The 13,144-nt window shown below is 33.5% G+C and overlaps 1 protein-coding gene across 1 annotated transcript; it reads right to left on the bottom strand.

The window, feature by feature from the left end:
• Positions 1–5,548: 5,548 nt before the first annotated feature.
• Positions 5,549–6,314, bottom strand: LOC134276027 (uncharacterized). Its single transcript, XM_062758317.1, has 2 exons — positions 5,964–6,314; positions 5,549–5,866 (listed from the first exon to the last, which is right to left on the bottom strand). Exons 1-2 carry the CDS (start codon positions 6,292–6,294, stop codon positions 5,763–5,765), a joined length of 435 nt encoding a protein of 144 aa, XP_062614301.1. The 5' UTR covers positions 6,295–6,314; the 3' UTR covers positions 5,549–5,762.
• Between the last annotated feature and the right edge of the window lie 6,830 nt (positions 6,315–13,144).

Below are 13,144 nucleotides of genomic sequence, written 5' to 3'. Positions count from 1 at the left end.
TAATTAAGCCAAAATAAGAAATAAATTCTTTAATCTACAACAAGATTATCTCAATCTGGTATTAAAAATTAAACAAACACTTCCTTTTCTACAAAGATTCTGCAAAAAAATGAGAAGCATATGTTGCAGATAATTTTTATGAGCAATTTTCGGAACGTTTACCCGCACTTAAAGCTCTTGAAAAATTCAACGAGTTACTTCCCTTAGCTGAATCTTTTGTGTAAACAATATGCAATATGGCGGCAAACTTGGCTGCAGAGCTCTGTGTTCTATAACAAAGGGGCTACAGTGGATCAGAGCTTGAGCTGACTTGGAAGCAGACTAGTCATGTAAGTAGAACTTAAATAATTATACAGATATAAGATCTAAATTCATATAATAAAAGCAGTAATTAAAAATTTAGGGAACTTAATTTGTCTGCAGCCGACCAAAAACTTGGTAAAGTCTAACGTTAATGCCATACTCAGGCTAATCATCGTAATGATAATATGAGTTTTAAATAAAATACATGGACTCCTGTTAGGTAAAAATGTATGGGATATAACACAACATAATATCCTGTGCACATCCATTGTAGCATATCAAGAAATGACCGAATTTCCTCAGAATTTTGTGTTACTAAGCTTGTTGCATATGGATTATTTGATACTTCAAATACTCGTAGTTTCTCTTTGATATTTTTTAGGAAATCTCTTTTTAGTTGTTTTTTACATGCAGAAGTCCATTCCATTTTCCCCCTATGTTACATGTATATATTCTCCTCCAGTGCTGGTCCCCCAGTGCCTTGGATTTTGACACCCTATGCATTGTTTTAAGTAGTTTTGGATTTCTTGTTTATATGCTAAAATTTTGTATTATTTGGGGTCTTTGTCTTATATAAAAACTTGAAACTTGATTTCAAGCAGAACCTCTAATTTTTGTTTAAAGATGAAAATTGAACAGGTCTGACATTGATCAATTTTAATAAATTGTTTACCCTAGACTTTTAAGTGACCTATTGCTTTAATTTGACACTTTCTAATTTTAAATATTGAGGGGGGTTATATTTTTAGGCCCCTCTATGAATATGGCCGGGCCATATAGTGTTTGTTGTGTCCGTCTTCCATCCTTCCTCACTTCCCTCTTTCCGTCCTTCTGTCCTTCTGTCACACTTTGTGTTTAGCTCAGTTCAAAGCTCAGTTTCAAAGAAACTATCCAAGATATTTTCATCAAACTTCATATGCTGATAAATATTGATGCATCAACATTTTTTGACCTTGACCTTTCCTTTGACCTTAACCTCACTTTTATCAAAAAGGGCTTTGCCCAGTTTTAAAGATACCATTCAAGATAGTGTTATTAAACTTCATGTGCTGATACATACTGAAGAGAGCTATTCAACTGCTTCAACATTTCTGACCTCGACCTTTCCTTTGACCTTGACCTCACTTTTCCTAAATCAGTGTCAAACTTCATATGCTGATACATACTGATGTAAGCAATTGGAACATTCATGTCCTATGGACGTATTTCTAGTTTCATAAATTTCTTACTTATTTAATTTTTTATTCTAACTTTTTTTTTCAAGACATCAGGAAAAGAAAACACTGTTGTACAAGACACAATTAAAGAAGATATAGGCTCATCTGTAAATCAAGAACTCACAGTTTATAGGATACCTACCAGCAGTTATTCACAAACATCTGATGGTGTAAATCCAAGCACAAATACAGATGATTTTGATCAGATTGTAAGTAGCAATTTAAGATATAAGATTTATTTGTTTTTGTTAAAAGTCTCTTCAAGGATATTTTTACTTATAAAATTATCAACTTAAATATCCTTTTTTAAATGTTATATATACATACATGTATATTCAAATTTTTCACATCATTTACAATAAAATGAATTTTATAATCATTCAAGGTGAGATAACATGACATATCTGTCCAAGCTTATTACAAAAGTACTGAAGTTATTCCACAGTATTTTATCACTATACATAAATAATTTAATTTTGTTTGCATTCTTGCCTCTCATTGGTTGATTTCCAAAAAGGAACGCAAATTAATCTGTGTAAGCTGGTTTGGTATGGGGACATACCCCCTTGACGACCAGCTGAATCATCTGTATCCATGCAATCCCCTCATTTTCAGTCCTCGGTATTCATGGGAAATTCCAGATTTAATAAATGTACCTTTAACTTCAAACAGTAGCTCGATCTTACCTCATGTAAATAAACATCATTGCTGCTAGTTCTGTGTATCAGTTATTACCTCCCCTTGTTTCCCATCACTTTCAATACTATGGTTGTATTATTGAGCGGCAAATTTGAACTCATAAAAAGCAGCACAATTTTACATCCACATTTCTTTATTCTAAAATTAAATTATAAGAAATGAATCTAATTCTTGGCCAAATTATTCGGGTATAACCTGGTTTGGGTCAGTTTACACTTTTTTTATAATCTCCAAGTGTAAACTGACCCAAACCATGTAATATCGAATAATTTGGCCAAGAATTAGTCATTCCTTAAGTAGAGTATCGATCCAAGCAAACTTTGTGCCAATTTGAGGACCATGTCCTATTGATAGGAGGGTATAAAATTTTCAATTTTGGTTAAGTTGGTGTCTTACAAAGAAATTTTCTTTGTAGACAAGTACGCAAGTGTCCATTAATTCACAAGGCAGCCTCTGGTTACCAAGCAGTCAAGATACATATGAAGAAGAGGAGGGAGGTGATCACCTTGAAAACATGAATAACAAGAGGAAAGCTCTAGACACTTTCCTGCAAAGTTGTGGCCTAAGTCCAGTAAAGAAGCAACTCGGAACAGATTGGAATGAAGCATCTGACCGTACAAAATGTGATTATATATCATCAGCTAAATCAATTTTTCAAGAGGTTGTGAATGTCCTTGCACCAGGTCAAGGCTCTCTTCTGCTGGATGCTTTATTGAAAACTGCTTCAGATTCTGCTGACACCAACATTCTGCAATTTCTTTCAAAAGCCTATAACCTATCTACTGACTGGGGAACACAGAGACAAATTTTGTCATTATTTGCTCATGCCTATACTTAAAATCAGTTGATTGCCTTTATTCGAATTCCAACTCTTACCAAATACAGATATACAGCAGCAAGAAAATTTCCAAACTTTTTAAACACTATTTTGTTTAAATTTAATAATCATAAATTCCTGACTTTTAATGTTATGTTACTACATTAGGAAATTGTTGCTATGGTATGTTTTTAATTCTTGTAGATTTTGGTGTGTACGTACATTGATCTAATTTAGATTTTTGCTTTATTCTTTTTATGCACACTTAATTAAGTTTTGATATGAACAAAACAATTAAAATGTAGAAATTACCTCATTAATACTCAGTGTTGCTATGGTCAGATATATGTTGCTAAGGAAAAATATTAATTTTTTTAAAAATATTAAATTGGTGTAAAATGTAATCAAATTATTTATTAAAAATTTGTATAAACAATTTTTAAATGAATATAAGTTTATTAAATGAAAAAATAGATCAATTTCTGTCTTAACACTATACTGTTGCTATGATCTGATTAAGGTTGCTAGACCATTTTCAATTTGTATATGCTGTATTGTTTTTGTTTTCAAATTCTTTTTATTGGATACCTGTCAATTTTAAAGATAACCACTCTCCTAATAATTAAATTTTAGCAAAATATTAGAGAGAGATTTCACTAATTTGTTACACCACCTTTCACCATTTATACTCCTTTCCATAAAGTTAGTGGAACAATGTCCTTAAATTTGCTTCTTGATTTTATTTATAACTATGGTAGATCAAAATCCCAGACCAAAATTACATAAATATTGCATCTAAGGATGCACACTATTAGATTATCCGTTTACATTCCCATAACTATTCCTTTGGAGTATCATCAATAGTTTTTATTGATAATTCATGAATAATAAAATGTCTATTCAGCTCTGTTGCTATGGACCTCATTTGGTTGCTATGCACAGAATATGATCAATGCATAAATTACAGTATATATATATATTTTTTTTTAAGAAAAAAAGATTTTTCAACTTATTTATACTTATAATACATGTTCTCCTTTATTTTTTTGTCATTATGTTTCGAAAATGTCTTGGTTGCTATGCAGTAAATTTGGTTGCTATGGGCACATTACAGGATTTTTATCCCAAAATTTCACTATATTTATTAATGATGCAAGAGTATGCTAGCTTTTATACATGCAATTGTATCAATTTGGAAGAAATTGAAAGTTTTCCTAAAATATTGGAAGTGAATTTTAAGCATTCTTTAAAGAATTCAAACATGAAATTGAACAGTTTTCCCACAAAAGTAGTAAAAATGCTTCTCAATTTTATATGTCAGTCTTGAAGATCAACATGTATTTTGCAAGAATAAAATTCATTTAAATGCTGAACCTGTTGTAGATTTTATATATATTAGTTTTAACTTGACAGGTAAATATTTAAATTTTCACATTGTTAAGCTATATAGTATTTGTGTTGCCATGGCAACAGATGCATGTGTATTTAGATTTGCTTTGAAACTTTTTTGCACACTATATATCTTTAATAGTTTGCATAAAGTTTGTTGTTGGTGATATCAGTATTCTTTCTGTAAAAATATTCTTCCAAAAAAGTTAAAATTTAAGCTTTTTTTCCTTCACTTACGGTGGTTTCCATGGCAACACATAAGAAGGTAGATAAATAATAGTTTTGTTAGTCAAACATCATTTTCATATATGTGAAAGTTGTGTACAATGAACACTTTTTACAACCAATATAAGAAAACAGGAGGTTAAAATTTTAAGTTTCCATCTGAAGTTTGATGATTCGTGACATTCTCTCTTAATCTTTCATTTCCATGCGATATCTCAAGAACCTTTTCCAATGAAATATTGACAACGGATATTCCCGTTATTTCCCGATCATGACAAGGAGCACACGACGGGTGAGACCGGTCGGCAGGGGATCGATGTTCACTCCTCCATGACACCTGATCCCACCTCTGATGTTTCGGAGGTCCGTGTTTGCTCTACTCCAATTCTGTATTGTTTTCCGGATATTTTTATTTTGAATACTGTTCGGTATCTCCTATGTTTCATACTATTGTTCCCCATGGCCCGTCCGCCCGCTTTAGAGAACTGCCCTTCCCCCCTTCCAACCCTTACATCCCCGCATGCTCCTCTTCTCCCTCTGCTTAAAACTGTCTAAAATGTTAGATGTCACCCAATCGGAGATAAAAATTACTCAAGTATAAGATGAAAAAAATATTTATTATATTTCAGAACGTGCAAAAGAAAGTACAACAAATCATAAGGCAAATCTAAATGCATGCAATATTTTTGCTCCTTGTGATTAATTTTTGGGCAGGAATCTAATCCTAGATATGATGAAAAGATACTCTGAAAGCAAATTTTTGTTAAAGCCAAAGAATGAATATGTATTTTAAATATTAGTTAGCAGTGAGCAACAGAACTGTCTCCATTGTTCATATCCTGAAAATTTTCATCAACAACAACAACAAAAAATAAAAAAAAAAAAAATAAGGGAGCAAGAAAAAACCACAAAATGCCATGTAAAGTTTAAATTGCAAAGAATTTGTCTATAAACATGTTGATGTCTCTCCTTCAACAAATCAGTCACAACTGAAGCCAAAAAAATGTTTGTTTTTTTTTTAAATAAGTGTTCAAACTTCAAAATCATCCTATTATAGATGACAGCAGCGGGTATTATCTGTCTCTTCTGTTCACAATATTTGTTAGTTTCTTTCAGTTTGAATTTCTTCGGAGAAGCTGTCTTCTTCTTTGTTCTGACAACTTATCCTTGCCAATCTTCAGAGGACCTTGCTCCATAAGAACTCTCTTAGTTTCTTCTGCAAAAAAAGAGGATTTTTTTTTAAACAAAAATGCTTTTTTTAAGTTAAATTAGCCAGTGAAGACTGATTTTGTCGTATTTAGTATATAACGTACCTTCCCATTTAAGGTAATCGTGTTCGTCGTCTAGATCCTGAATTAGGATCGTCTTAACTTGTCCAGGAATAGGAGGCAATTTAGGCACACTTGATTTGTAATTGATATTCATCATTACAGTCTTTTTAGTGACATCTGGAGGATGAGTGGCGTCCCCATGGGCTTCCATCGGAGTGACACAAAACATCATCTCTGGGAGAGTTTGAATGTCAATCTTCTCTTGCGCCATTTCTTCGTTGACCTCTTCGATCTTTTTGTAGGCGGCTTCCTCCTCGTCAGATAGAATGCCAATTTTATTATTTTTTCTCAAGCAACTTTGGAACAAACCCATTTTGGTATCTTGACAACAAATTCGCGCTCTATACCAACTAAGCTATTATGATGTCATAATACTAATGACGCCTTCAAACGTCATAGTACTATGACGCCAAATAATTATGACGTTATAGATATTCTAGTTACAAAGGGAAATATGAAATTGAAACTAAATTATTTTACTTTCATTTCAAAACATCTACTTTTATTTATAAGCGATTTCATGCTAACAGAGCAGCTTGGCCGAAGGTAGCTAAAGAACTGTAGCTCTCCTAAAAATATATATTTACAGACCTGAGAGCTACAGTGCTCCATTGAAAAAAAAACTGTATATTTATTGCGCACAAAAAAGTGCGCTGTTTCTCAATTTATTTCTCCATGTTTTTAAAACTGTCATCTCAAAATATTACTAACCGTGTGTTCCTAACATATTCTTTCACTGTTTCCACAACAAAACATTCCTTATAATTGTTGTTAATAGCCCTTCTAGGCCTGAAATTGAGATCATCAAAATTTTCGTTTATTTCCCAGATAGCATGACTATGTTGGGCCAACATTTGTTAAAGGTTGTATGGTTGGCGTTGGGGGAACAACGTTGGGCCAACGTTGGACCAATGTTACCAAGTCAACCTTCTCGACCATGACGGAATTCCTATGTTGGCCCAACGTTGGTCCAACGGAAGCAACTTCCATTCACTTTAGTTTCCAAAGAAGGAAGGATCATGGCGTTGGCCCAACGTTGGACCAATGTTTATAATACACCCTTAAAGAAAGTGTATTTACAAGTTGGTAGTAGTATGTTGGCCAACGTTGGCCCATTGTTTGTAATAAACTCTTAAAGAAAGTGCCTTATCAAGTTTGTAGTAGTATGTTGGCCCAACGTTGGCACAATGTTTGTAATACATCCTTAAAGAAAGTGCCTTATCAAGTTGGTAGTATTATGTTGGCCCAACGTTGGCCCATTGTTTGTAATACACCCTTAAAGAACGTGTCCTATCAAGTTGGTAGTAGTATGTTGCCCAACGTTGGCACAATGTTTGTAATACATCCTTAAATAAAGTGCCTTATCAAGTTGGTAGTAGTATGTAGGCCCAACGTTGGCCCATTGTTTGTAATACACCCTTAAAGAACGTGTCCTATCAAGTTGGTAGTAGTATGTTGGCCCAACGTTGGCACAATATTTGTAATACATCCTTAAATAAAGTGCCTTATCAAGTTGGTAGTAGTATGTAGGCCCAACGTTGGCCCATTGTTTGTAATACACCCTTAAAGAACGTGTCCTATCAAGTTGGTAGTAGTATGTTGGCCCAACGTTGGGCCATTGTTTGTAATACACCCTTAAAGAAAGTGCCTTATCAAGTTGGTAGTAGTATGTTGGCCCAACGTTGGCACAATGTTTGTAATACACACAAGTGTTATTTTGTTTAAGTCTTTCAAAGATGGGATATTTATATTGGGCCAACGTTGGCCCAATTATTATACTTCGAACTAATTGATGGTGTTAATTTTATAATTAGCTGCTGAGCTTTACGTTGGGACAAGGTTGGCACATTCTAAAATAATTAAAAGGACTTTCTATGTCCATGCTTATCATTGGATGACTGCTTTTGTTTAGATATGATATTTTCAACATTTCAACTTTGCACTTAAGTGATCAAGCACCAAAGAGTGTTTTATTCTATTTTTTGAATAATTATTGTGCATATGCTTATGTATTTGTAATAACCCAGATAGCAGAACACCGTTGGCCCAATCTTACATTATGGTTCTATTATCTATGTTGGGTTACCTTGATTGGGCCAACAATGGCCCAACATGGAATATTGATAGCTGGTTATGTGTAATAGTGCGCTAATGTTGGGCTAACTGTTGGCATTATATCATAAAACTATAATCATGAGAGAAAATATTTGTTTGGGGATTGGCATCAGCCCTACGTTGGCCCAGTATACCATGAATCTGACTGAGGATCATGGGTAGACAACAACCGGGCTACTTGTAATATCCGCGCCATTTTTAATCTGACACGAGCGAGCGTAATGAGACTGATACCTTGCATGTCTGCATCCACTTTGTTAGTATTAATAATATGTTTGCCTCGGCACAGCTGAATTAACGTTTAGTTTTAACGATAACATGTACAAATCTGTGTAAATCAGACACGGGGAAGTGCAGAGGCCAGGTGCTGTTGGGTCAACACTGTACAGATAGCATGCTAACATTGGGCCAACGTTGGGCCAATGTAATCGGTTACATCGGGCCAATGTTGGCAAATGGCATTGACCGAATTTAAGTTTGCTAATCGGCCCAATGTTGGCCCGATATGTTGGGCCAACGTTGGCCCAATGTAGAGTGTTATTTCTACAGATATTGGCCCAAAGTTGTGTTGCCGTTCAGGGGTTTTCTCCCTTGAGACAACTTGTGGGTCTCCCAATTCTGTATACTGGACAAAAGAACTATGAGTCAGGATTAAAGTTCCTAAAAATTTATTAATGCTTGTTGTATTTAATTTGCACGATCTCTTTGAATAATTGTCCCTATTTCTTACTCCCGTAGAAATATTGTTTCTCTCCCAGAATGGGAATAAAATATTCTTACATGGGAGAATTCTGTTTTAAGGAATTGTATATATAAATTTACAAAAGCATAAAAGTATTTATCTTTTCCCAAAATATTGGGAGTTCTTTGCTATACAATTATATTATAGTCAGGTATAGTTATGGGAGAGTTATTTTACCTCCCACTAATTTTCTCCCACAGGCTAATTCAATATAAATAGTAAAAAGTAATAATAAAATATGTTACAAGATTCGTCAGCTCCCCAAAAATTAATTAATAAATTATATAATGACAATTACCCAACGACTATCACTCCCAGCCATGCTGGCGATATGATTCTGGCAGTCGTACTGGCAAACAGACTATTTGCTCTGGTTTATATTGACGTCGGGCTCGATTGTGATGACGTCACGGCAGAGTGAAAATACCGAATTATGGTTAGAACGGCACCTAGTGAAAATGGCACCTGGTGAAAACGGCACCTGGAATATGCAAAACGGCACTTGGTTAAAACGGCACTTAGTGAAAACGGCACTTGGTTAAAACGGCACTTAGAGAAAAAAGTATATAATAGTGTTATGATATATATTTCACATAAGTTCTTTTTAAGTCAAAATTTAATTTATTGAAATTAGAATTTTTTGTGGCTTCAATTTTGCTTTATTTTCAATCTATTTTTAAAGGTAGTATTTTTAAGCAATAACACAACAATATGTGGGATTTAGAATAATTATATTTGTAGTGTAGCGTTGATAATATGAAAAAAGAAATGGTGTAAATGATTTAAAAAAAGAATATTTACAGTAAGAGTCACTTTATCTCACATTTCTATCTAATTCTGTAGAAATTATTTTAACAATATCAACATTGTATATCTTCATTATAAAAAAACAAATGTTTTGTTCTTGTATGTACATGTTTATTATATTATTAAATGTTGTATGGCTACTCATATTTTATGTACAGTTGCGAGAGGATTATCTAAGTTTTTCTAACTTGTGTACAATCCATTTGACATTTTGTCGAGAAATACACAATAGTAGCTGTATATGATTGCAAATTGACGATCAACAGATTATTGAAGGGGAGGTGTGAAATGGTCTTTTGCTTCCTAAACCTACAAGTGTATTCTTAGTAAACATACTCTAACTGGCTTCTAATTAGTCAACTGTGACTGGCAACCCCCAAAACAGAGTAGTATACATATTTGCAACACTATAATTTTTTTAATTTCAAAGGATCATAATAATATAATTGGGATTTGATCTCTTTTGTAGTAAATAAATATATATGATTTAAAATATAAATACATTTTAAAAATCTAACCCCTGTACAAAAGTATAATAATTTTCAAATGAATCAGTTTAATTTTTTTCCTAAAATATTTTAAAAACATTTTCATCAATAATAATATACACATTTATTACTATAAATGTAACATAAAGATCCATTTTCTGTATAAACAATATCAAATTCTCAAAATAAAAAAAGTGCCGTTCTGACTTTTCTAAAGTGCCGTTTTGACTACTCTCAAGTGCCGTTTTGCATATTTCCTAAGTGCCGTTTTCACCAGGTGCCGTTTTGACTTGTACCCAAAATGAATTATGGTACAAAAGTATAATAATTTTCAAATGAATCAGTTTAATTTTTTTCCTAAAATATTTTAAAAACATTTTCATCAATAATAATATACACATTTATTACTATAAATGTAACATAAAGATCCATTTTCTGTATAAACAATATCAAATTCTCAAAATAAAAAAAGTGCCGTTCTGACTTTTCTAAAGTGCCGTTTTGACTACTCTCAAGTGCCGTTTTGCATATTTCCTAAGTGCCGTTTTCACCAGGTGCCGTTTTGACTTGTACCCAAAATACCCGCCATCTTTGTTAGAGCAAAGAAGCCATGTTATGATGCCATGCCGATCAATCTGTCGAAAGGAAACACGCACCCTAGGGCGCGGATAATTACCGAGGGAAACATTCATAATACTTATCGCTGATGGACTTCGTAAGCATAAACAAAACAATCATGAACATTTTAAGTGTGACTTGGGAGTGCATTATATCGAGGAATTTCGAGCGTCACTAATTACCGACCTCGTCCCAATTTTACACTTGGTAAATATACAATTGTTAATGGAATTAAACATACAATTAATTAAACATTAATTTGTCGTTTTATGGACCAGTATATATTGCAGGGAGTTTTTGTTTAACTTGTACTATGTATTTCCACAGAAAATGTTACTTATAGTAACGGGAATAATTACGGAACCGTAACAGTTGCACCAACATTGGCCCAATGAATGCGACATTGTTGGCGAAACGTCAACAAGAACATTGGGCCGATGTTGGCAAATGACGTTAGCCCAGTGTCATTTTGCTCCTTTGCCCAATGTTAGCCCGATATATTGGACCAACATTGGGCCAATGTGTATAAACATTTAATTGTTACAAATCTGTATATTAACAAATCTGATCGTCTCTACAATCAGAAATAAATCTACAACCAATCCTTCTTGAAAAATCAAGCTAGCTAAAATAAATTTTAAATTCTTATAATTTATCAAAACAAAATAAATTATCAGTGATTATGTTCCCCAAACGGAGTTTGGGAACATATTGTTTTTACTCTGTTTCTTATTATTATGTTCCCCAAACGGAGTTTGGGAACATATTGTTTTTACTCTGTTTCTTATTATTATGTTCCCCAAACGAAGTTGGGGAACATATTGTTTTTACTCTGTTTCTTATTATTATTATTATTATTATGTTCCCCAAACGAAGTTGGGGAACATATTGTTTTTACTCTGTTTCTTATTATTATTATTATTATTATTATTATTATTATTCTTTTTTCTTCTTATTTCTTCTCCGGTACTTTTTTGTCCGGAAGTGTTCTCAGAAACTGTTCACCAAACTAAGTTAAAACCTTTTTAGGGTTAGTAGGCATGTTGTGTAGATGTGCCGAACGAAGGTCATTTTGCGCGCATTCGCATGCACGTGCGGGCGCGTGCAATGAGTAAAATGACTGATATATTCAATATGGTTGTAACTTTTATATTTTTTGATAAAATGTTTTGAAACTCATTATATAAAGATATATAAGTTGTGTAGATAAGATGACATGGTCAAATTTGCATGAACTCACGCGCATGCACGTGCGCTTTGCTCTGATTGGCTGAAACAGAAATCTCAATATCTTTTTTGTTTTATGATGGAATGGTTTGAAATTTCTAACATAGACATGCATTAGGATGTACTACAATATGATATATAAAATTTTTCATGAAATCACGCGCATGCGCGTGCGCTGCAATCTGATTGGCTGAAACTTTAAATGAGTATAACTCCCTTGGTTTTCAACCAGACAGCATGGGATTTACAACATAGATAGACATAAAGGACTCCTACAGGATGGTATGGTCAGCATTCACATGCATGCATGTGCGTGCACGTCCGCTTTGCTCTGATTGGCTGAAACAAAAATCTCAATATCTTTTCTGTTGTTTTACAAAATGCTTTGAAATTTAAAACATAGGCATACTTTAAGATGTCCTACAATATGATATATAATAATTGTCATGGAAACACGCGCATGCACGTGCGCTGCAATCTGATTGGCTTAAACTTTAAATGGGAAGAACTCCCTTGTTTTTCGACCAAACAGCATGGGATTTAGATCATAGACAGACATGATAGACTCCTAGAAGAAGATATTGTCATCATGAACATGCTTGCACGTGCATGAACGTGCGCTTTGCTCTGATTGGCTGAAACAATATTCTCAATATCTTTTTTGTTTTTTTACAAAATGCTTTGAAATTTAAAATATAGGCATGCTTTAGGATATCCTACAATATGATATATAATAATTGTCATGAAAACACGCGCATGCACGTGAGCTGCAATCTGATTGGCTTAAACTTTAAATGGGTATAACTCCCTTGTTTTTCGACCAAACAGCATGGGATTTAGATCATAGACAGACATGATGGACTCCTAGAAGAAGATATTGTCATCATGAACATGCTTGCACGTGCATGAACGTGCGCTTTGCTCTGATTGGCTGAAACAATATTCTCAATATCTTTTTTGTTTTTTTACAAAATGATTTGAAATTTAAAACATAGGCATGCTTTAGGATATCCTACAATATGTTATATAATAATTTTCATAAAATCACGCGCATGCATGTGCGCTGCAATCTGATTGGCTTAAATTTTTAATGGCTATAACTCCCTTGGTTTTCAACCAAACAGGACGGGATTCAGAACATAGATAGATATAATAGACTCATACAA

Source organism: Saccostrea cucullata, unplaced genomic scaffold, assembly GCF_032062105.1.
Source record: "Saccostrea cucullata isolate Sc308-1 unplaced genomic scaffold, CSIRO_AGI_Scuc_v1 ctg7405, whole genome shotgun sequence".
Taxonomy (NCBI): Eukaryota; Metazoa; Mollusca; class Bivalvia; order Ostreida; family Ostreidae; genus Saccostrea; species Saccostrea cuccullata.
Note: the sequence above shows the minus strand (reverse complement) of the source record. Positions and strands in the feature narration are given on the sequence as shown.

Bases quoted from the DNA above. Each gene is read 5' to 3' on its own strand.
- LOC134276027 (XM_062758317.1), bottom strand. From the start codon at position 6,294: ATGGGTTTGTTCCAAAGTTGCTTGAGAAAAAATAATAAAATTGGCATT. The intron at 5,867-5,963 runs GTACGTTATATA...CTTTTTTTGCAG, and splicing joins CGATTACCTTAAATGGGAAG to AAGAAACTAAGAGAGTTCTT.